The sequence below is a fragment of the Vanessa tameamea genome, chromosome 9, assembly GCF_037043105.1.
Source record: "Vanessa tameamea isolate UH-Manoa-2023 chromosome 9, ilVanTame1 primary haplotype, whole genome shotgun sequence".
Lineage (NCBI taxonomy): Eukaryota > Metazoa > Arthropoda > Insecta > Lepidoptera > Nymphalidae > Vanessa > Vanessa tameamea.
In genome coordinates, this window is record NC_087317.1 from 7908862 (window position 1) to 7934737 (window position 25876).

A 25876-nucleotide genomic window follows, 5' to 3' on the forward strand; every position below is an offset into this window, starting at 1 on the left:
CTTCATTGTTTGGTAAATACCATTGGATAGTCGAGACTTTTTATCATTATATTGCACGATCTGTTTTATCAGCTGTTTTTCAGACCACCGTAAGATATTGTGCTGTAATCATTGATAATGTCATCTCGTTACTAGTGCGTATTTTAGTACACTTCAATTTTTGCCATGTGATTCAGATAATATAACAAAAACGTGGATCATTATTAAACACATATAGTTATCTCAATCATTCAACATATTTACAATTGGATAAGAATATATTTCGTAGATACTTTTATTTTTTATTTTATAAGTTCGGCGTTGTGACGAGTGCTCAGTTTTAGTTCGATTAAATTATATTTTGAACGGAGAGTTTGATACAACAACTACAATAATAAAAGGTGACATGACGCTCAAAGGATGGCGGCTAGTATTAAACAAAGGTAGGATATTAAAGGGTATTAAGTATATTTTTCAATAACTAAATTATAGTATGTGAAAGGGAGCATCCCATTGCAGTCAAGTTGTCGCCTCCTGTTCAATAAGACGAAGGAAGGCTCATGGTACCATTACATTGCGCTTTGCGTGTACGTGTTCATTTCCGTTCAATGCAATACAATTCAGGGCAATTTATATTGTTTTTCAAAATAATTTAAAAAGAAATAGCATATTAATGAAAATAAACAAACACGACTAGTCAGACTGCTAGATATATAGGTCATATCAGGCAGGAAATAAACACAAATTAAACCTATGAAAGCCTCAGTGTTGTTTAAGCAGATTTGAATCTTCGACCTTCCATTGAAACATATGTATACGTGTACTGAATCATTTGGCCTTGTATGTTGTCATAAAATAATAAAAATGCTTATAATCAAAATGAAAATCTACAGTATTCATTTACATATTTAGAAATGTATTTTATTAGAACTAAAAAGTAATAATGGAACTAATTGTTTATTTTCTATACTGTGGTTAGGCGCACCAACAGATGGGCCTCCTGGTGGCTAGTGGTGGTACTGCTGCCCGTATATGTTGCTACTGTAAGAAATATTTATCATATCTCCAATATGTCACCGCCTTTGGGAACTAAGATGTTATGTCACTTGTGCTTGTAGTTGCACAAGAATACAACAATTTTAGTATTGCTTTTTGGCGGTAGAAATTATGAGTGAGTGGCACCTTTATGGGAATACCTAATGTAATGCATTCCTTATTTGGCAGATATTATTATTAACTAACTCGACACTTTATGAACTAATGTCATGACTATAACATTTCTTTTCGTGAATGTGTTTTAGTGTTATTTATACCACAGCGATATGTTTTTGGTTTGCTCGGCCTATTTGCATTAGCAAATTCATTTACGATGAGAGTTTGCTTGAGTGTAGCCATCGTTAAGATGGTCAAGCAAGTTTCGTCAGAAGGGCATATTCTTGGCGAAACCTGTCCAGATACAACAAACTATAATACCACGGATTCGGTACTGACAACTAATTCATCAAACCTTTATACGGTAAGAAGTATTTGTTTATATACAAATATAGTTAATAATTATTTGCTGGCCCTAATCCTTCTTATTTTGGCAGCAGTTGGCAAAGTGTTATCTTTTATTCATCTCTATTCTATCTAATCTCGCTTTATCTTTTCTTGCAACGTAATAGACAATACCCTTCCTTAATAAAAACCCCTACTTAATAACCCCCTACATAATAAAAACCGTATTATCGGATTCAGACTTTGAGAGTATGATGTTTTATTTATTTAAATTTACATCACTAAAATGAGAATCACTTATGAGTTAGCATTTTTCTTATTGTAACTAAAAAAATGCTATCATCCGAAGATGCACATTTGGTTTAATTGTAGTTTTTTATCTTGTATTATTTTTAAATCCGATATAAGTTGCAGTATTTAAATGTGAGTTCAGTTAATTAATAATCTCTAAGGAAAAACATCGTATACAGACTAATTTTGAGAGACCCCATGGAGATAATAAAATTTGTCCCCCATCTTTACTGAGGGAGTTGTTACACTGTAATTTTTCTGACCTAGAACCATCTTTTTTTATTATTATATTTGTACCTCCAAAGACACCTTGTCCATGCATTTAGTGTATCTATCATTGATTTATATTTTTATTTATTCTTGTTTGCCTGTATATTTTTATTACCAAGCAGCATCAAAAATTTACCTAGTACCAATGACAGTTATTGCTTTTTCTTCCTATCGAAAAAAAAAATCCTAACAACATTTTGTACACTGGCCCACTGTTCCATGCTTAACAAAAGGCATTGAAAGTCAAAAGATAATAGCAACCTCCAAAATGAACCATTTGACTGTCAAATTCGACTGACTACCTAACTGGTGGGCTCTTTAGTTATTAATACGTACATATACGAGACAGCAGTGCTTGCTATGTTTCGTGTATATGATTCACGCAAGCTGTTTCTTTTTGGGTTGCATTTATCTCTCGGGATTATAATTCTGAGTATGTTTTTACGAAATATCCATCATATGTCACTTTCAATGAGCATGAGATGAATTCAAAACAAATATAGCACACTCAACACTTTTTTAACTTTAGCAAACCACGTCGTGTTATAAAAACCCAAGTTAAAAGTAAAACAGCAAGTTTTATATTATTGTAATAAGTGTTAGGTTCTTTACACTTACATATCTCTTAAAAATAAAATCGTGAAAGAAATTATTTACTGTGCTTGTAATATTGAAGATAAGTAATCGTAAAAAAAAAACCCAAAAAAACTACGCTCTTGATTGATAATGGTTTTGTTTTAGTAAAAATGTAAAACATTCCGTTTAAATAACATAACGTTCTGTTTTTTTTATAATTGCTAGGATATTTTTAGTTTACCATTGAACAAGTTAATGAAGTGATCTAATAAAAATGGGCTTAAAATGAAAGAGGTATTTTTATTAAAAATATTATAATTATGTTATCATATGCCATATTTTAACAATAATATATAAAATGAAATATTATACGGATACTTTGTACGTATACTTCGACGAAGTGATTGTATTGCGAGACTTCACATACATTTATGTAATGTAATGTCATAACCACACTATCGCACCTAACTAATGTGAAATAGCCGAAAAAGTATAAACGCGATGCGCTCGTATGCACTTCACTTCGTATCTCAAGCATTAAATATTGCATATTTTTTTTGCGATAAGATGCGGCTGGAAAATAAAAGAAACATTCATCCTTACAATGAAAAGAAGTACTGGCTATCAATATAAATGTCGAAATTTTAGATCATCCGCCTTACAGCACAGACTTAAGTCCTAACGATTTTTTTACGTTCCCAAAAATTAAGCAGTTTTCGTGGTCATCAGTTACAGCTCACCCGAAGAAGCTGTTGACGCGTACAAATAGGCCATTTTCCCATTTCGGAGTGAAATAAATGTTTTAAAAACTGGTTTGAACGCATGCAAAAGTGTATTAAATGATTGAAAGTGAATTCTTTGAAAAATAATAAATTGTAATAATCTATTAGAATGTCTATACTTTTTTCCAACTACACAACTTAAAAGGCAGTTCTCGAATATTCTGCCACTACAAAATCTTGTGCTACATTAATTATAAAAATGAATAAAATCTATGTTTTGATAATTTTATCCATTTCAATATGACTGTTCCTTATAAAAACTTTCATCAATCATATAAAGATTTTCTGAAACTGATTTTTTCGGAAAATCATGTTATGTATGATTTTAAAATAAATCTTGACGCAAATATTATTTATCGATTGTATATATATGCATATATAGCGACAAAATAGATTTCTTTTTTTATTAAAAATGTCGTTATGTAGCTTACTAATTTACAAATTTACAGTAGTCATACTTATATGACTACTGTAAATTTGTCTGACTAAAACGTCGATTTGACCTAAACAAAATAGTGCTCTAATAGACACGAACGTTAAGTATAAATTAAATCAATTATTAATTGTAAATATATCTCTCAAGATGTACACGTTAACTGATGTCATGTTTATAGTATTGCAAGTTTTTTGCAGAGAAATTATATTTACATTAAATAATAAAAATAAGGAATGAAATGAAATGAGATTAATTAACCAAGACCAGAACACAGATTAATATATTTAGTGGAGATTTCGTCTGTTTCTTTCCCAAGTGAGCGTTGTTTAAAATAAAATCCATTAGGGGACCTGTACCATTACCCTCGTAAACTTATTATTCGTATATATATACATATATATGTATACTTTCTTGTCTCATACATTATTCGATAATATATGAAAACAGCAAAAACTACAGATTTTTAGCATTAGCAGCCTGTAAATTTCCCACTGCTGGGCTAAAGGCCTCCTCTCCCTTTGAGGAGAAGGTTTGGAGCATATTCCACCACGCTGCTCCAATGCGGGTTGGCGGAATACACATGTGGCAGAATTTCGTTGAAATTAGACACATGCAGGTTTCCTCACGAGGTTTTCCTTCACCGCCGAGCACGAGATGAATTATAAACACAAATTAAGCACATGAAAATTCAGTGGTGCCTGCCTGGGTTTGAACCCGAAATCATCGGTTAAGATGCACGCGTTCTAACCACTGGGCCATCTCGGCTCAAAACTACAGATATCATTAGCAATTCTGTTAAGTAAAAAATATTTATCATCTCAAAATTATTGAACCTATTAGAAAATAATCTTCTGCTTTGGTTTTTGCACACAAAGGTTGTGACATATTTCCTTTCAATCTAAATGAATATGCTGTCGAAGTAGATAGACGTAACATGATGTCGAAGAAAAATATAAACCTATCGATATACAGTTATTGAGGCATCTTTAACGTTTTTATCAAACAAACGATAAAAAACGAATAATTATAAGTGTAAGTATTTTAATATCTAAATTGTAGAAAGGTAAATTAAAAAATCTTTCAGGGTCGAGATCGATACGACTGGGATGAGAAGACGCAAGGTTTACTGCTCAGTGCATTTTATTATGGATATGTTGTAACCCACTTGCCTGGTGGACTTCTGGCGGAAAGATTCGGCGGAAAATGGACTATAGGACTTAGTCTTCTGGCTACTTCGATATCTACGTTGCTTACTCCATTAATAGTTGGAATGTGGGGAGCTTTTGGATTATTCATAATGAGAGTTATCAGTGGAATGGGAGAGGTAGCTGTGATTGATATTTCGACATTATCTACGAATGTCTTGTTCACGAGACTCTCTCGTGAACAAGACATGGTAAATATCCCGTTTTAAATACTGATAGTAATAAAAATAACCATGTTAATTTAAAATCTTATATAGGTTTATATATACTGGCAAATTGGTCATCTTACAGTAAGTTATCTTCATTGCCTGTAGACATTGTTACCGTAAAATAAATTAAGCATACCTTACATGGGAGCGAACCAACGTTGGGAAATGAGATGTTATGTTCCTTGTGGGAGATGCAATAACAACATATCTTATAAATATATTCCCTTGTATTCGGTAACATTGCAAAGTATTTTCTTCAAGTACTTGAATAGTGACAGAGCTAGTACCTTTAAATTCATTTCTTTTGCAAAGTCCTCATTGATATACAATTCAAGAATATTCACAAAAGTTTCCAATTGCTAAAGTTTGAGTTTATTTAGAGAGAATTTTATCGTATGCCTCGAATTAGATCGTTATACTTAGTTTATATTTAAGCGTTCTATTATTATATGTATTTATACAAATATATTAAATGGATTATTTTATCATGTAATGAATATAATAAATAACAACTTTTGATACTGTTAATTTCTGCCATTGATATAAAGGTATCGAGAAGGTACGAGTATACTTCGTATATATACTTATTGTCGTTGGAAACACTTAAGTTCTTTACTGTCTTTTGCAATTATGATATGGGAAATTTACAAATATAATAAAAAAGGACTTCCCCTAGAAAAAACACATTGAACATTACCGGACTTAACCGACACCTATCCATTAAATCATTTTGCAATTCCTCAGCCTAGCTTATAAACTAGCACTGGCTCTTTACTTGTATTTCATAGTTTCTCCAAATATCAAGCGGAACTCCACACATAGCTGAACATTGAATTTCATTAAATGTATTATACATGATAAGTATCAATTAATACCGTATTTATTTATTCGCGAAACAAGCATCCTTGATACTACTATTTATAGAGACTCCTTATGTTCACACTTTGTATAAACCTTCCTTGAGTATATACAGTGTGTTCGGTTACGGACTAGCGATATTTTAGATACTAATAAAACAACTATTTTAATATACAAATACAGCATCAATTTGGGTCCAACCCACCTCCACGCTAAATGGCAGTCATTTTGATTTTTTTAATGAAATTTCTCTACGTGTGTACAAAAAATATCATATCTGTAAAAGTTTGGGTTTCACTGTGATAAAATAGGCTTATTCGACGGGTAATAATACTGTCTGTCATTTACATTATAAAATAATGCGTTTACAGATAGTAAACGCATTATTTTAGAAAAAACTTTAGAAAAACAATATGATATTGAATAAAAAAACAGTAAAAAAATACGTAAATTAACAAATTATTGCAAATTACTACAGAATCACTACAAAAAACCCATTTAATGTTATTAGATCGATAGCGTTTGAGCTAAGCTACAATACAACATTAAATTACAACTGAATGTCTATTACTTTAAGAATTATCGTTATTTACATAGCGTATGCGCAAGCACAAACAGCCTATAAAATAAAAGTTTAAATATTACTGGTACAAACTATTTTATAACAAAGTAGGTTTTATATCTCTAACCACTTCGTTAAATAATTGGTGCAAATTATCCTCTACAGAGTTTCTTCATTTCGTTTAGCTGAAAGGAAAACCGCATGTAAATTATCTCTATGAGATTATTGTACTTTTATTATTTTTGTAATATCATTAGAAAATAAAATAGTGGACACGTTTAAACACATTTACAAAGGAGTATATAAAAATAAGATGCATATATTATTTGTTAAGGATAAACGTAGAGAGAGATATGTATATGCATATGTATATATGTATATACATATATACAATATGTATATGTATATACCCGCAGTTTCGCGTGTGTGATGGGGGCGGGTAGGTGTTGGATATTATGTGACCTTTTCTATACTCGGTTAAGTAGTTAATAGGCGAAACCGAGACAAACAAACAAATGAACAAAAATACTTTCATATTTATAATATTAGTTAGGATTTCAATATAGGACTAGTTTTCCATCAAAAATATTATGACAGATTTTGAAGTATTATTATGTAAATGAAATAGATACAACTTTTAAAATACTTTACAACACAATTGTATATATAAATAAATATAAATGTTATTATTTCAGGGTCCGGTGACTCCAGGATTTGTTCTATTAATGGCACGTTGGGTGCCGCCGGCAGAGCGGTCTCGTTTTGGGGCAATGATCTTTGGAGGGGCCCAAATCGGTAATATCGCGGGTCCCTACATTACAGGATTGCTCTTGGCAAATGACGGCGACTGGGCCAATGTATTTTATGTGTTCGGTGGAATGGGCATCATTTGGTTTATATTTTTTGTAAGTTACTTATTATATTTCAAAATACAAAATTTATGAAAACTGGCTATACTCGTATTTAATAGTACAATTAGAGAATCATGTATCTATATAGCATTTAACAGTATATATATGTTTCAAGTTGTTGCTAAGGAAATTAAGAAAATAAAATTGGACTGTATATAATGTAACTCTATAAATGATTGTTGCTATTCCAATTTATTCCAATTTCTAAGTCAACATAAAACATATTTCTGTGCGGAGAAATGAGATGTTTCAGTAATATAATAAAAAAATGATCTCCATATTCAATATTCACGTCTACGGAATTGCGTGCACGTCTATTTACCATACGTTATTGTACAAGTTGGGAACATGTTTTTCGCAGGTCTCGTTCTTTCTGGAATCAAATCAGTCAATTGTAGACATTTTGATAAAGTTCCATTTGAAATTTTTGGAACATGGAAAAAATAACCTACGTAATTTTTATCGTTATAGTCACTTCTATGCTACAGTTCCCCAAATTCGCATCCATTTATATCGGACGACGAGAAACTTTACTTAAACACTAATGTCGTTGCCTCCGGCCTGCACAAGAAGCTGGATCCTGTACCGTTCAAAGCTATTTTCAGATCAGCACCAGTCTGGTCCTTGGTGATAGCTGCAGTAAGTTCTATTTTACCATTTAGTACCTAACTTGTATTTTATTCAACATCCGGTTTTAGTTTTTAAAATGAAATAAGTGTGGACAGTTTGTTTCTAATTTAAAATTGATTGTTTTATTAAATCAAAGCGAACATAAAAATATACTTACAATTTTCCGAATTCGTGAGTACAATTTGTCAACTAAAGTATTTTTTCTAAGAAGAGCGAAATACATCCGGCAACTACAAAAATATTGACTTAATAATATAAATACGAACACTTTTATTTATATTGGAGTGACGCTATGTCAATTATTACTTTAGCAAATAATCTTACTGCAGGAAGTTAAAGGAACTGTTTTGATGTAACTGGTACCCTGATTTACACTTTTGACTTAATAAACTGTTTTTCAGATCGGTCACGATTGGGGTTACTTCACAATGATTACTGATTTGCCGAAGTATTTCTCTGACGTCTTAAAGTTTAATATTAAGGAAACTGGACTGATGGCTGCTCTACCTTATGTAGCTATGTATATTTGTTCATTCATATTTGCCAGCTTTTGTGATTTTTGCGTTCGTAAAAAATGGCATAGCATTGCTACTGGAAGAAAGATTTATACAACAGTATGTAAGTATAAAATATTTATTTGTGGATTTTAAAATGAATATTAAAATTAATTCCATTTGAAACGTAATAGTTATACAAATGAATGAATCAAGGCATTTTTAATTCAATTAATAGTTATTTTATTGAAATCTTTGAGTATAATAACTTTTGATTATGAATACAAACATATAAAAAGTCACAATTTATAAAATCAAAATCCATAAAATAATAAATATGAATTTATATTTTGTTTGTTTTCAAAATTCTCTCGGATAGACAAATATGTAAATATTCATCGCTTCATTATTATAAATGAATATTTTATAATTGTTAAATTATCAAATAATTTCATATCAAAAAGCACCTTTATCAGCAATTTAGTGCACAAAAAGCGTTAATCAACGTTTTGGAAACCCGACGTCGGTTGATTACGTTAATTACTTTATGTTAATCGAATAATTATTTCCTAAACAAATTTTGCAATTCATTAATTATTGCGTTGAAACCGTATATATTTAGATAACATTTCTATTTTAATCCGTATTTCATGCTGAATGTTTGTTTTAATTAATGAAAATAGTTATAAAATATTTGTAGATGACGATTGTCTTGAAAATAAATATGCAATGAAGGGTTGGACTAGAGGTTAAGTTATACGGTTGTAGATCTGGAGATGGTACCAACTAGATTCAAAGAGAACTGGTCATTAGAAAGATATTGAGATTTTCTGTTGAGTTATACTACTTAGCAGACTGAGATTAACAGGGTTATGATAGAAGGGGACTAGAGAGTAAACCTGGATTTTAAGATGGCACCAAATTTGAGGGTTGTTAAAGAAGAAATCTCAATAGTCAATTTTAAGCATATTATTTACCTGGTGATAGGGCAAGCCCGCCTCGCCAAAAAGCAATACTTAGTATTATTGTGCTCCGGTTTGAAGCGTGAGCCAGTGTTACTACAGGCATTAGGTACATAACATCTTAGCTCCCAATATTGGTGGCGCATTGGCGTTGTAAAATATTTCTTAAAACGCCAATGCGTAGGGTGGTGATCTACTTACCATCGATCGGCTCGTCAGCGAAGCTATATTAAAAAAAACTTTAAGAGTATTATTAAATAAACTAAATATTCATTTTAATTATATTGATGAAATAGTCTGTCGAAAAATAAACTTTGTGGTTTGATAATCTGTTAACATAATTATGGCATATATTAATGATTCAGGATTTTATTGAGCCTATAAAATAATATCAATATATTATATTTCAAGTTCTTATTCAATATCATCCTTTATTTACATAACGTAATTTAGGAAAAACGTATCAATTTGTTTCGAAAACAAAAAAGTATTTATTCACTTTAAATTATAAAGAAAAACTTTTATACCCAAAATAGGAAAACTATAAGTGATTGGTCTTACTAAGAAACTTTTTCATAAATATTAAATCTAATTTTTATTTCTCTCGTGTCTTTACTCTTATGTTAGTCATTTCACGCACACTAAGCCATTTTGTAAGCACGTGCGTCACAAATACAAATGCACTCTGATAATTTATCATGGAGGGGCGCGCCTTCGTGAGAGAATAGATCACTATTGATTTGATTATCGAAAAAGACAACGTAGCTTAACTAATAACCACATATTGATTTAACCGTATATATATGAAATAAATAGTTTTATAAAGCACATAAAAAAAAAACAAATAAAATTTAAGTCTTTTCTTTTATTGCTTATAGTAGACATTATATTTATGTTTTTAAAATGAAATGTTTATTTTTTTAATCGGAAGCATCAAACATTTTTTCCTCACAATGTCATTCATTTTCACGAATTATTGCATTAGTAAAATATGTCCCTGAATTGATCACGCTCACGGAAGATTATTTTTTCCTCAGCATCCGCTGTGCCGGCGATATTTATTATTCTCGCTTCGTACTCGGGTTGTGACCGTATTAAGGCGGTCGGATTTTTCGTGGCATCCATGGCCTTTATGGCAGGTTTCTATAGTAGTGTGAAGATCAATGCCATGGACATTGCCCCTAACTACGCCGGGACTTGCTCCGCTATTGTTAACGGATTGGCTGCTGTGTCAGGGATGATAACTCCCTACATGATTGGTCTATTGACACCTGATGTGAGTATGAATTGCATCTATACAATTTATAGCAATATAAGAAATTTAAATGGTCTTTTTGATCGTTTATTACGTTTTATTGCACATTTTTATTAAGTCACTTTGGTCATTGTCTATGCAGGTGGAATTGATTTTTAATTAAATTCCTGTCGTGTTCGAAATTTGACATTTAAAGTATAACTCAGAATTTACAATGCAAGAAAACCGAAAGGAATTTTTGAATTAACGAAAAATTTAAAAAAAATATATGAAAGAATTATGTTAACATATTAGAAATATTTCTGCATATATTTTAATTCTATAATCAAATATATGAAACATAAAGTAAATTTTGCATACAATATATCCCTAACTCTTGCTTGATAGATAAATAATATTTAATGCTCTATAATTTGATCAAAAATAATGTAGAAAAAACTAGGCATCGTTGTTTTTGCTGGTATTTGAAGTAGAGGCCAAAAATTCATGCTTGAATTAATTTTGTTTGGTTAAAGGTGAAAATCAAATAAATCAAGCGTTGAATAAGGTCAATTTCCTTTAGACGAGTTTTTATACGAAACAAACAGACACAAATCTTACTTCCTTCTATCTTTCCTGATACTCTAATATTATAATATCATACATTTTATCATATTACAATTATTCGTGGCAACTCGCACGTCCTCTTTTGAACTCTGATGTTACTGGGCCAGAAACTTTCATAAAACTATCAGCAGCACAAAGTTTCTTTATAAAGTTTAAAGTTGCTTCTAAAGTTACCCAAAGCAAGGAAAGGCTAATCTGCTTATGCATATATTTGAAGATTTGACTTTATTATTGAATTTATATTTAATAAAAAATAAGATCAAACACAGTATGGTATTTAAAGGTATAAACCGATAGTTAAAAAAATAATAATTAATAACCGTGTAATTCGATATTTAGTAATATTTATTATGTAAAGTTTTATCGGACCTAGGATTGTACTAGACTTTATGTTTATTCTTTTAATATACCGATATTATTTCTTATATCAATAATTATAATAAACATACTTGATTTCAGCAAACGATTCAGCAATGGCGCCTAGCTTTCTGGACAATATTCATTGTTCTTGTCGGAACAAACATCATATATTTGATATGGGGATCTGGTGAGCCACAGTGGTGGGACGATGTTGACAAGTATGGCTATCCTCCTAATTGGAAACATGGACCTCTTAGGAAGAGATCCGATAACTCGGAGAAAAACGTAGTATATCCAAAACACGACCATTCGCCAGTTGCTAAAGACTAAAATAAAATAATATCGAACCACTGTATTTTTTTTTTAATAATGTTACTAGTTATAGTTATAGTAAGGTAAGTAGCGGTATTATTAGAATATTGATTCTAAATTATATAAATGTACAAAACACAGTTTTGTTATTTCGGTCAAAATAGTTATTTATCCTTGCATAAATTCAGAAGAAGATAATAAATAAAACAAAAAACGCACATTGGGGCAATGAGTACTTTTCACAATGTCATTATAATAGTATCTCTAATGTTAATGTCAATTTTCAGCTCCTTGAACTTATAAAACCTATTTTTTGGGATAATTTCACCTTAATTTTTTTGTGTTGGTGTACTTGAAAGAATCACAATTCAATTTATAAAGAGTTACATAACGAAACGAAGTTTTTGAGTCGATCCAAGTAGACTTGTTATGTTTGGTTCTGCATTAATGTTATATACAATTAATCGTAACAATGTATATGTTACTGTAAAAGCTCGAACTTAGGTAAATCTTAATATTGTCCAGTAAAACCTAAGATTTACCGACATGAGTTGGTAAATGTAAGTATTTATTATAAAGGGAGGACTTTTTCGGACTTTTACCATTCCAACCTAACCTTTTTTTTTTTTTTTCTCGCTGGAAAAACGCATTACGCGCTTCCCCCACGTGATGGAAGGTAGGGGGGTGTGTGGGACTCCCCGGAGCCCTGGACGCCGAGTGCGCCCAGGTACGCCGGGTTTACCCACTAAAAAACCAGCGGTACCCTCTCCTTCTTTCGGCGGGCGCCACGGGATCGCTTGCGCATGCTACCGTGATTCCAACCTAACCTAACCTAACATGTAAATCCTAAGATTTACCAAGTGAATGATGGTAAAAGTTCGAATCCCAAAGTTTTATGGACATTTACCATTCATAATCGGTAAATCTTAGGTTTTACTGGAAAATCTTCAGATTTACCGTAGTTGGAGCTTTTACAGTAACATATATATATTATAGAAATGTCCTGACTGTGAAAGCCTCTTTGGTGTACTGGCTAGTTTATAAGGCTGCAGATCTCGAGGTCTTGGATTCCAACCCCGAAAGTCTATAATTAATTATAGAAATTGGGATTGTCAAAATTCCTGCGTCCTGGAAAGCAGACAAACCTGTCGGTTCTGTGCCCGAATGTTACGCATAAGAATAACTTTTGGCTCGGAAAATATTTAAAGCAATGCATTTGAATTTATTCTCTCTGGTCGTGTTGGATCGCCGTCGCATCGAATTATGAAAGTTAATCTTGTGCATACATAATTTAATAAATCATCCGCGACTGAAAAGGGCTTCAGTGACTTTAATTAGTCAGAAGGCATCATTAGTATATAGGTATATATTATGATGATTATTATGTACTGGTCAACAGGCTATATAATTAAACAAAAATAAACCGCCAAGAATGTTCATAATTATTGTTAAATTTAACAGTATTTCTGATACTGTAGTTTAAATAAATAACATGTTGTAATGTTTTCTACAATTTTGAAATTTAGTTAGATTGTCTATAATATAACTGTTATAAAGTTTTTTAAGTACATTTATTTTTAGTGTTCAACAATAACGTGATAAAATTATTTTTTCTAAGAAAAATATGGATCGGCTTAATATATTTTAATCTAATCGTAATCGATGTACTTCCAAGTATGTTAAAAGTATTTTTGAAATTAAATACTTGTTAATGTTTTACCAGTCCAGCAGAGATACCCGGTGGAATGTTAAATAAGAATGGTAACTCATATGATGCTGTCTAGCTGCATTTAGGTACAATCATTTCGAGTGGGCAGTGATATTTATATATTTTTTTTACTTTAAAATGGCAACAGTAAGAAACTGTTTACAACTTATATATAGTAGGTTATGTACCTGGCAAAAAAAAAAAACAGTATAAAAAAAACAGTTTTTTTTTTAAACATAATTATTAATATTTTTATAACAAGGTCCTTACTTTACTTCTTCGTTCCACTCAACTGATTGAGCTGAAATTTTGCGCATACCTAGATAGCAAAACAGTCTAGTATTTTGTATGTTAGTTAATATAATCCGTTCAAAATGCGCGCTTTTAAAAATATTCTTACAAAAAGTTTTCAATAGTAGATAACCTGTAATTGCTATTTATTATTATCTTATTCATTAAATCGGAATCGATCAAAGTAACAAATATTGTCTATCAGACGGAACAGTAACTACTATACAGAAAATAATATATCATGAAGCTAACGAGTGAATATATTACCAAAATCTATGATAATGTTGGCGTTAGAATAATTGAAAACTGGTCACACAGATTTTGTTTTGTTCCATACACTAAGACCGCTCTTTCTACCAATTGCAATAATTTGGTCAATGTTTTTTAAATCTCGATCTAATTTTTTTTTTTTTAAAAAAAGGTACATATTGTAATTAAATAAAAAATATAAGAGTATGTAGTGTTTTACTTATATTACATTTTTCTATTAGTTCTTCTTAAAGAGTTATTTTTTTATAACAAACAGCCACTAAGGTATGCTATTTCCTTAGACTTAGATTACATTTTAATTGCGTTTGATGTTCATTACTGGGGTGAGCAACAAGATAATTGACTAAAGAACAGGCGTCTTCGCTCACCTTAATCAGACTATAAATACTTCTATATTACATCATACATTGCAATCGAGTGAATCTCCAAACTAATCGCCAATCGATGACTTATAAATACCTTAAAACAGCCTCATAAAGGCTCAGTGGGTAGAACACATGAAAATATAGTGAGGAAACCTGCATATGTCGAATTAAATTCTGCCACATGGGTATTCACCAATTTGCATTACAGCAGCGTGGTGCAATATCCAAACTTTTTTACTCAAAAGAAGTCTTAGCCCAGCTATTTGCAGGCTGGTACTTTTACATGGTTGTTCATGTAACAAAACCATTTTAGTATTTTTACTATTTGTGTTACATACTCCGACATACTTGCACAAAATCCTTCCAAAGAAAACTGTACCATATATAAAAAAAAAATTGAGTGCTTTTATAATATATCTAAATTTTTTAATTCGCTTACCTTTGTCCCATTAATTGGGGCCAGTGTTGCGAGTAATCCCCACGAACTTTCAATCTTCAACTTTCATCCTAAGCAAATTTTATTGTTCAAGTCTCGGTCTATTTCACGTATCGTTCTGTATACGTGAATCGGGGGCTTAAAAGTTAGAGCTGCTTACTAACGCATTATCCATTAAATTTTTTTGTAGAAAATTACTAGAAATACCGGATAATATATACACAATTTGGCTCTTACTCTTATTTTTAATCCAACACTTCCTAGATTTCGAAAAGCTTCTCATATAAATCTGGACGTCTATCACACTTTCACCACTGAGAACTAAGCACCTATTAACTTAAAAAACGAGATTTTATGAGGACTTTAAATAAAAATATATCAATATGTCATAGAATTACAAGCATAATAAACGCTTTGCGGTACACTGTTTTTTTTTTAAATAAAATGTTATGATTATTTTGTATCACGTAAAATTCCCAAAATTTAAAACCTTTGCCTTGACCTTTTACCAAAACAATTTTAAATAAAAAAATTAATAAATTTATAATTTTACAAGGAAAACATACTATTGGGAAATCACTTTACGAAAATTTGTAACGAATAAATTAAAAAAATATATGCAAATAATTTGCTTGCGGATTTCAATTTAGGATAGACAGCTTTATATAATTTTAATCTTAATAAAATAATAAAATTATGATACGAAGCAAGTTTGAATACCAAGACTACTTTTAAAACCTAACACATAACGACCGACCTCTGAAACGCGAGCGAAGCCGTGAACGATAACTAGTAAAATATAAAAATAAAATAATATAAAATAAAATTGAAAAATAAACAACTGATATTTTGCACCAGTTGATAATATCGCTAATAGAGACAAACTTAAACAAAACACTGCAATCTAAATGGAAGGACGAAATATTAAGATATTCTCTTATTTACTTGTCTAATATATTTACATATAATAGTTGTCTGGTATTATTGGGTTTCCATTCTTCGTTTGAATATAAAAGCATAAATGCATTATTTGTGTGTCGCGCAAAGTAAGTGGATGCATTGTGTTTAAAATGTATTAGTACTTGTGTGATCTACAAGTTCGTTTACACTATTGTTTTTTTCTTCAAATAGCATTTGTGGTTTTTTTTTTGAGCCGAGATGGCCCAGTGATTAGAATGCGTGCATCGTAACCGATGATTTCGGGTTAAATTTTCATGTGCTTAATTTGTATTTATAATTCATTTCGTGCTCGGCGGTGTAGGAAAATATCGTGAGGAAACCTGCATGTGTCTAAAACTAAAACGAAATTCTGCCACATGTGTATTCCACCAACCCGCATTGGAGCAGCGTGGTGGAATATACTCCACACCTTCTCCCCAAAAGGGAGAGGAGGCCTTAGCCCAGCAGTGGGAAGTTACAGGCTGTTAATGTATGTAACGTAAACAGGCCATCTGATATAAAGTGTTCATAGACATGGGCTCTGTTAGAAATATCAACCATCCCTTGCCAATGCGTCACCAACCATACGACATTACGTCCCTTGTGTTAAATAGTAGCTAAACTATAAAGCTTCAAACCGGAACACGATAATATTAAGTATTGTTGTTATCTGATGTATTAGGATAACAGTACTATTAATGCATAACTTTAATCTAATGAACAGATACGGATCCCGAGGACGGGTTCAAATCCTGGGTCTTGTAGTAAAAAAGTTCATAGATTCTTAGTGGCAGCCTGGAGTCACAAAGTTGGCAGAGATTGCACTCCTATGAGCATGTAATTTAGGTCATCATAATTATTAAAAATTTCTCATAGAAATCATATATTTATGATCATAAGGTAATCTTTCAAAAGATAAAATACAAAAAACAGATTGTTTTTAAGTCTATTCAATAAGATTTTAATGGTATATTAATTAAGAAATGACAAATCTGTATAGAAAAATTAGGAGCCGTTATTAATCAATATATTTTTAGCAATTAATTCTGATTACGTCTAAGAAATGGAATAGTCATTAACTGTACCGTAGATTACTTAAAATATAACATATAATCTTTCATAAGTATATTAACATGAATTATACACTTTATTAACATTTATCATGATTACAATTTTCGAAAACCGTGAATTAAAAAATTTCTTTGTTACCATACATTCATTTATACATACTTATTTATTTTTTGCAATACATATTATGCAAAACATAGTAAGAACCTTAGAAAACATGGGTCCATGGAACACAACAAAATGAATAAACTACTAAACTAATATCCCAATTTGTCGTACCGTAGTCGAGTAATGAGTTTCGAATTAGTAATATCTTGTTACGTTACGTTCTTTACGTTTACGCAATTCAACACTCAGAGCGTATTTAAAGTGTTTATTTTGAGAGATTAATTTTATCATTAGTGTTAGAGTAACGCATGATAGCGATCTTTCGAAAATTAGTAAACAATACTCAGGGATTATAGAACTGCGTGTTTAGTTATATTAGTTCTCGTATCTATGAAATTCCAACGGAATTTTCGAATTACATACAAACAAAACAAGATAATAAAATCAGGTAAATATGATATATATGTTACTGTAAAAACTCGAATTAAGGTAAATCTTAATATTTTCCAGTAAAACCAAAGATTTACCGACATGAGTTGGTAAATGTAAGTATTTATTATAAAGGGACGAAATTTTCGGACTTTTACCATTCCAACCTAACCTAACATGTAAATCCAAAGATTTACCAAGTGAGTGATGGTAAAAGTTCGAATATCAAAGTTTTATGGACATTTACCATTTAATCGGTAAATCTTAGGTTTTACTGGAATAATTTAAGATTTACCGTAGTTCGAGCTTTTACAGTAACATATACATATATATAATAATCGACCATTTACTAATACATTTAAAATAAATATTGACGGACACTTACTAAACAAATTTTTAATTTTAGTTATATACATAAAGATATAATGAAATTCATCAAGAATTCCAAATAGAACTAACTCAAACAGTTCACTTTTTACCGTGACAACCCAGGATTTTTTGATTTTTCCTTTGTCATCAGACAAACGGTGACGTCATTCACTTTTCTTCGAACAATAATATATTATATTTACGACTTTCTTATGTACAACAGATTGTCTGTTTGGTCTTGCGTACAGGTCTTCGTCCCGCTTCCGAATCTAATCCGAGTCTAGTCTCATTGGATATGAGAGCTCATCTGAGTTGGCACACACGACCGTGCGCACTATAATATCTCCTACGCAGTTAACTCCGATGTTAGTCAGAGGACATAAATGAAATAATCCTTTGCAAAAAGTTAAATTTGTTTAAATCAGTTTAATTCTTTTATGTTAAGAACAAATAAGATAAGAGATACCGTAATGATAATAAACCTTATAGAAAAACATAACACACATTTACCTTACCTTAAATATATATTTAGCTTATACCCGGCAAGTATTGAATACCTTTTTAATATTTGTTCTAAACAATTATCCGATATATTTTGGTCTCCATCTATAATTGTGGTACTGTACCAGTATCTAATACTAACAGTTCAAACTGTAAAATGTTTTTACTCAATCGAATAATGGTATTGGAATGCATTCGAGAATAACCTAGAAAATAACCTAGTATTAATGAGGAATAATTAATGATTGCGTAATTTTGTTTATGCTATATTTTTCTGTAACTTACGTTTTTTTTCAATAGATAAGTATGTGATGACCATGGTCACTTATAAATCTAATGTTAGAAAAAAAATAAAAAAACTCCTAGCTCGTTAAACTAAATAAATGAAAAATTCAATTAAAATACAATAATTAATATGGGTTATCATATGAATTATTACTATCTATTTATTACAGATTTATATCTGTCACTTGCGTAAATATAATTATAATATATTTTTAAGCTGGCAACTCGAACATTGATAGTAACTCGTCATGGCGGGAATTGATTATATTTTTCACTAGGCATCGAATATGACGACATTTATTTAGTTGAGACCAAGTTCTTTCAATAGAATAAAAAGGTATATTACATTAAATGTCTTTATCAATAGCAAATAACACGTGTTGAATTTATTTGATCATGAACATTTCTCGCTTCTTATAATTAAAAAAATCTGCACGTGTTATTCATCTCATATCCAGAAGCCTTTTATGTGGTATAATTTTAAAATAGATCGTAGTTCATTGATATAAATGTTATTTTAGTATGTTAATATGTTAATGATGTTTAAATTTATAAGAAGTTGACGATTCACTTGACCCGCTTTTAATCGTGTCATTGTGAGAAAATCTTAGTGTCTGCATAAGTTTTTTATAATAATAAATACGATATAAGTTACTTGTGTATACGAAATGGAAAATTAAAAGGGATGTACCTTGTTTTTATTAAAATAACAGTGATTGAATGTTCCACTAATAAGCTAATGCATTAACCGGAGAAGTCTTGTGATTATTCTACTCTGCTCCAATACGGAGCACACACGTGTGGCAGAATTTCATCCGGAATAGAGCTTGAACCCGCAATCTATGATCAAGATTCACATATTCTCTGCCATCACGGCCGTTATATTTAACGTGAGCAATAAAATGTTTTTTTGAGGATAAATATTTTATTGCAATGGTATTTCCCGTGTAAAGATTACGAAATCGAAAACTTGCTTTTATTTGCTGGCTAATGATTACGCCCGCCTGCAGTTAATAATAATATGGTTTACTTCCAGCGAACTGATTAGAGCTCTTATTATATTATGAGAGTAGATTTTAAATTCTAATTGAATTTAAAATGTTGTTTTGTTGCCAAACAGCAACCGGATTGCTGTTATTCAATGGAAAGACTGACTCAACCATGCAAATAATATTAAGTACTTTTACTTGGATGTCAGTTGTTATCGTGTTTCTTTTTTCTATATCATTCCACAAATACACAATAAGATTATTTTTGAGAGTGCCTTTTACCGATTTTTAAAATAAGGGAATTTCAGTTTAAGTTTTATTTTTCTATTATGTTCAACGAGTATTTGAGAACAGCTAAACCGATTTCGATGATCTATATAATGCACTGATTTCAAATTGTCGTAACTTGTAAAGGTTGCGTATACAAAACATCGATTGATTTGTATCTGTTTGTGTAGCATTATAATAAAAAGGTATATTTTAATTAAATTAGATATTAATTAATTACTAGGTGCTTAGCGACCGTTCAGGTTTGTGTTTAGTTATAGTTACACACTAAATAAATCTGGCTTACTCCTTCAAAGTTAAACACAACAATTTAAAATAAGTGACGTAGGGCGGTAACAACCTAGGCGGGCTTGCACAAAGCCCTACCGCAAAGTAGGTATATATACATACATATGTATGTGTAAATTACGGATACACCTAATTATCTAAAGTAAGGCGACATATGCATGTCTCACCTAGTCACGGTCGTTCCAGTTTCATAATATTTAAGCTAGCCACTAAACTAACCCACAATATATTAATTGATTTCAATTTCAGTGATGTGGGCATTTTTTTTTTTTTTTTTGCTTTTTATAAGATATATGTAATTTTTCATTTTTAATCTACTATAACAAAAGAACAATGATACGATGATGTCTAAAAATAATATGTATTTGTTAGTAAATTTATATTTTATAACTATAAATTACTAATTTTATTTAAATGAATAAAAAAACAATAATTCGTTTTTTGTGCAGTTAAGATTATTTTGAGGATTCTTTAAAAAATAACGTAACTCTCGATTGAAATTAAGAAAAGCGTAGTATGAGTTTTTCCACGGCGATTAGACACTGCTAATTGGCTGTGTCAATTACAGATAAGGAATATGCTAAAAAGATGATTCGATTTTTAAATTAAAAATTTACGATCGCATTTTGTTCACCCAAACTGTCTTCAGTATACAATATTAGGTGCAATATTTATATACATTTTAGGTGTTTTTGCACACTTGAATCGCGAAATTGTTAAGTGTGCTTCACTGTGTGCTTCACAGGCGTTTCATGGGTCTTTGCTATATAGTTGACATCAAATCTTCTCAGTTTTTATAGTACTTTAAATACATTTTATTAATTAATATATTTAGCCTTACATCATCATATCATGGTTATACGATCATATCATTATTTCAAAATAAGATAATTTGTTGTTTTTGTACGTATTCTTATATTCTTCAACAAATAGAAAAAAAGGAAGTTTATGAAGAAGTATAGCTTCATTAAAAAACATCAAATTTCTTAACTATAATCAAATTACATAGATATATTTTAAAACTTTTTCGTAACAGAATAATTAGGAAATATTAATAAAATAAAAGGTATAGCTAAGTTAGCAAAAGATAGGATACGAAAAGCGAGATTTTTAAAATTTTAATAATTAGGTTGTTTGCCGTATTAAATTAGAAGATTAAGGTAAAGTGGTTGTTCTGTATCAACAAAGTTGTTACAATAAAAAATATGTTTTATATAGTTTTTTTTAATATGACATTCCTTAGACTTGACAAATATTTGGAGTTTTCCTTATTTTTTAAATTATCTTAATTTGAATCCGCATCTATAATAGTTTCAAAATATACTTTTTTAAATGATGTAATTAAATTGGTGGCAATTTTTATTTATAGCTTTAAAGAAAACTAATATAATAAATTTTGTTAGAAACAGTGAAGTAAAAATTTTTCAAATATTTTTATATTATTTTATACTTACATATTGATATAAATTTGATAGTGTTCGATAGTGTTTGTAAGTAAGAATTTTGTAAAAGTATACAAAATTTACTTTCCTTAATATATTGGATCTGTTCGTCATAAAGTTAAATATATCATAATCGTGGAAGTTCCATGTGAGTTGGTTTAGTTTTTTTTTTAAATAATTTATAAATATTTCATGTCTTCGTTAAAAATAAAGGGGATTACCTGACTTTATATAATTATACTTAATCAAGTATTATAGAAAACAAATGAATATATAAATATTTATTGTAAGTAATTTTAATGATGTGTAAAAGTTGAAATATCGTGCTATAAAGTCAATGGAATTCGCTTCGATACCATGCAATGCACGTTTGATGTGTAAAGGTGCGCACACGTCGGCTTGATGACTTACCGCGGGAATTAATCTGACACTGCGCATGAGTCGAGCCGCGCGGTCGCGTGGCTGTCCCCCAATAGTGGCTACTCGTGCTTATTTTGTGTTTAATGTGAATAATAATACCATTGGATAAGGAGTGCCTTTAAAAAGGTAAGCATTTTCTAAAATTATTCATTATAAATATTCAATATTTTTAATGTGAAATCGATTAGTAAATTGTAATTTTCTTTTGCGTTTGTTACCGTGCTACATTTTTCACATCGATTTTCACCATCAACTCTTAGATTATTATTTAATTAACTTAATAAAAAACAATAGTTGTTTTAATTGTTATTTATAAATAATTAATAGGATTTAATGGAGCATGTCTTTTGTATATTTATTGATGATAAAATTAACAAGTAATTTTGATATTATAATTATTTTCAATTTAATTATTGATAAAAAATGTTGTACCTTATTTACTAATACTGTAACATATTTTTTTATCGACAAGTTATTTCGAAAGAATTTGCAATAATAGTTAGGTAATCATTAAATTTAATAAAACAGTTATGAGGCTGAGTCTGCACATGAAATATTTCTTGATAAGAGCAGTAATTATGATCATTATAAGCGGTAAAAATGTAGACGGAAAACGCAATTTATTAAACAATTCTTACAAAAAGTAATCTCATTTTTGTCGTTTTTATTTATATATATACGAGTACATCATACAGAACCAATTCAGTTCTAACACTTGGCTTGATGAAAATATCCTGGGCTAAATATACAATTAAACTATAATTAATACATAAGGCGGATTAAAGTAAAAATATTGTTATATCGTTGTCCAAAGTCCAAGTGAATGAATTTCCAGACTAAACGCAAGATGTTGAAATCTTTGCTTAACTTTAATGTAATATAAACAGAAAGAGTTTTATGATCTTTTATTACGAGTACATACTTAACGATGAGTGTTTTTTTTATAATCATATATTATCGTGAAAATGTAGAGGAAATTTCTTCATTAAATGCGTGGTATGTAAACAAATCTTTGTCTATAAACTGTAACCGCGCTGTAAAAAGCCTTTCGTATAATAAAAAGATTAAATTATATTTTTCTCAGGACGATTATATAATAAATTTTGTATTCGTGTACAACATTGTATGGCTATGATCAGTCGCTACTAAAACGCATGTGAAGGGAACCAATAGGATTTATTTATGAAGCAACCGAAATAATCTAGACTATCTCAACACAAAAAAAAAATACTTATTCATTTTATTACACTGTTAGTAAATGTGATACAGGGTTAACAAGTAACAAAAAAATATACTAGTTTATACCAGTTTACTACACACTCAACTATAATTTTCATTAAAAAACTGCTGTAATGAATTGAAAATTCAATGCCTTTTCATTTGTGTCAATATAAAAAATAAAGTTCCCACCGCTAGGCTAAGGTCACATGTAAGGAGATAGTTTGAAACATATTACATCCCGGTTTTCCACTGCGGTTAAGTGAATAACATATGTGGCAAGCTTATACAAATCCAACAAATGCAGGTGTCATCACGAGATGATTATGAACACAAACTACAAAACAATCTTCGGTTAAGATTCAAGTTAATTGACATTCAGTAAATGACCCCAATGGCTGTCTCGCCTCTATCGACATGTCTGTATCGTGTTCCTAATATATACCAGACAACGTAAACATCCCTCTTAAATCGATTTTAACAATTGTCTCTAGACCAAATGGGATTCATACAACGGTTTTCGAATAGGAAGTTTACATCAGTTATTACGAGTATAGGCCTGGAGAACAACTCGCGAAACGGATCACAGAGGATTTTTATTGAGAATCAATTAACGTATTGAAATAAAATTAAAAAAAAATAAACCGCAGGTCGGTTTACCCTTATCAGCATCAAATTTGGCAGAGACGCAAAATTAAGCACACAGGATCGCGAATGTATGGCAATCGAAGATGAGATTTGTGTGCGCTGCTCGTAATGTTATCTGCGATCCCATTCATCAGATTATAGTTTCTGTACTTTCAAAGTAAAAAAAAAAAAAAACGTAATCAATATAAATTGTCGCTTAAAAGTGATTTTATTTATAGATGAGTACGAATTTCGTAAATTAACGCGCAGCAGGTTGCTCGAAAGAAACATTTTCTCTATATTTTTCACGGATCTGTATAATTATGGAGACTCAAGGGATTTCATTATGTTTTCAAACGTGTAGGTGTCCTCAAATTGTTTTCCTTTCCGCAAAGTATGTCATGAATTATAAGCATAGACTAAGCATCGACTTCTTCCATCAACATATTAACGGCGGCTCTAATAAAATTTATATTTTCATTTGTATAATAAAATTGTAAAGTAAGTTTAATGTAAATATTAAATTCAAGTCTCTAATTATATTAAATTTAATTGGATATATTGTAATTTCTCTATTATGGTGCGATTCCGCGTAGATATTATCCGATTTCTGTCGTAGCGTTTTTTGAAAGACACCAGCGATTATTGGCATAACATTAATTTATTAAATTTATTTAATATTTTTTTTACATATAAGTTAAAACAAAAGGTTGACAATATTTGCCTATTTTTTTGGAACCCCAATAATGCAGTTATATATTATCAAGGAACCAATATAATTATTATCTCGATATTCGAATATGTTTTGTAGTGAATAAAATTATTTCTTGAGTGTTTGTATGTGTGTGGTTCTAAAACGTTGTAAAACTTCGTGTGTATTGTATTTATAAATAAAATACATACATTTATATCGGTACAGTTCTTTTGCCTTGCATTTTGAATGCAAAAATTATGTGATATCGACTTGAGACAATTTCTGTTGACGAAACAGTGTAACGAGCATTTGATTAAGTTTACATTAAATAAAAATCAGTCGGTTACACGAGTCGATCGCGTAATGGTGAGAATTAAAAAAAAATGTAAGACTCTAATTGCTGTTTAAATAAAATTTTACAGTGTAAACTAGCTTAACGGAGAAGCTTATTTTGTAGTCTGACCAAATCACACCAAAACCAATTTATTTTTACGGCGAGATTTCCTTATCTGTCCACAATCCAATCCTAGCTTATATATCTAAGAAACGTTTTCTTTCCTTGGCGCTAATTCCTTTCTTTTCCTTTATAAACTTCGCTCACTATCCACCAACTATTCACCAAGTATCGGTAAGCCATTCATACTGCTACAGTGATTTCTTTAATGTAAGACTTCACCATGAGGTCATTGACTTGTAATTTTATTTTACTTTTATAATAATTGAGCTCAGTAACATTTATTGCTACTGCAATGTAGAAAGTTTTAAAACTAGCTTCGGCCATGATAGTTTACGTTTTGTTCAATTCATAATTAAATTTTCGATCGAAAATAAAAGTAGAATTATTTAATGATAAAAATAATCGTAACGAGGATATATGAATGACCTCGTTTACATTGCTTACTTCAAGAACACTGACCTTTGTTGATTTCGTTTCTATGGATCAATG

At 30.3% G+C, this 25876-nt stretch overlaps 1 protein-coding gene across 1 annotated transcript; it reads left to right on the top strand.

Annotated features, from left to right (window-relative positions):
• Positions 1 to 370: 370 nt before the first annotated feature.
• On the top strand, positions 371 to 12233 carry LOC113395104 (putative inorganic phosphate cotransporter). The gene is made up of 8 exons (XM_026632666.2): positions 371 to 422; positions 1281 to 1495; positions 4916 to 5155; positions 7361 to 7570; positions 8048 to 8215; positions 8608 to 8824; positions 10700 to 10938; positions 11983 to 12233. The coding sequence occupies exons 1-8, from the start codon at positions 386 to 388 to the stop codon at positions 12211 to 12213; spliced, it is 1557 nt and encodes a 518-aa protein (XP_026488451.2). The 5' UTR covers positions 371 to 385; the 3' UTR covers positions 12214 to 12233.
• The last annotated feature ends 13643 nt before the right edge of the window (positions 12234 to 25876 follow it).

Excerpts from the sequence above, each read along its gene's own strand:
- LOC113395104 (XM_026632666.2), top strand. The coding sequence starts at position 386 with ATGACGCTCAAAGGATGGCGGCTAGTATTAAACAAAG. Across the intron at positions 423-1,280 it reads GCGGCTAGTATTAAACAAAG|TGTTATTTATACCACAGCGA; the intron begins GTAGGATATTAA and ends AATGTGTTTTAG. Across the intron at positions 1,496-4,915 it reads ATTCATCAAACCTTTATACG|GGTCGAGATCGATACGACTG; the intron begins GTAAGAAGTATT and ends AAAATCTTTCAG.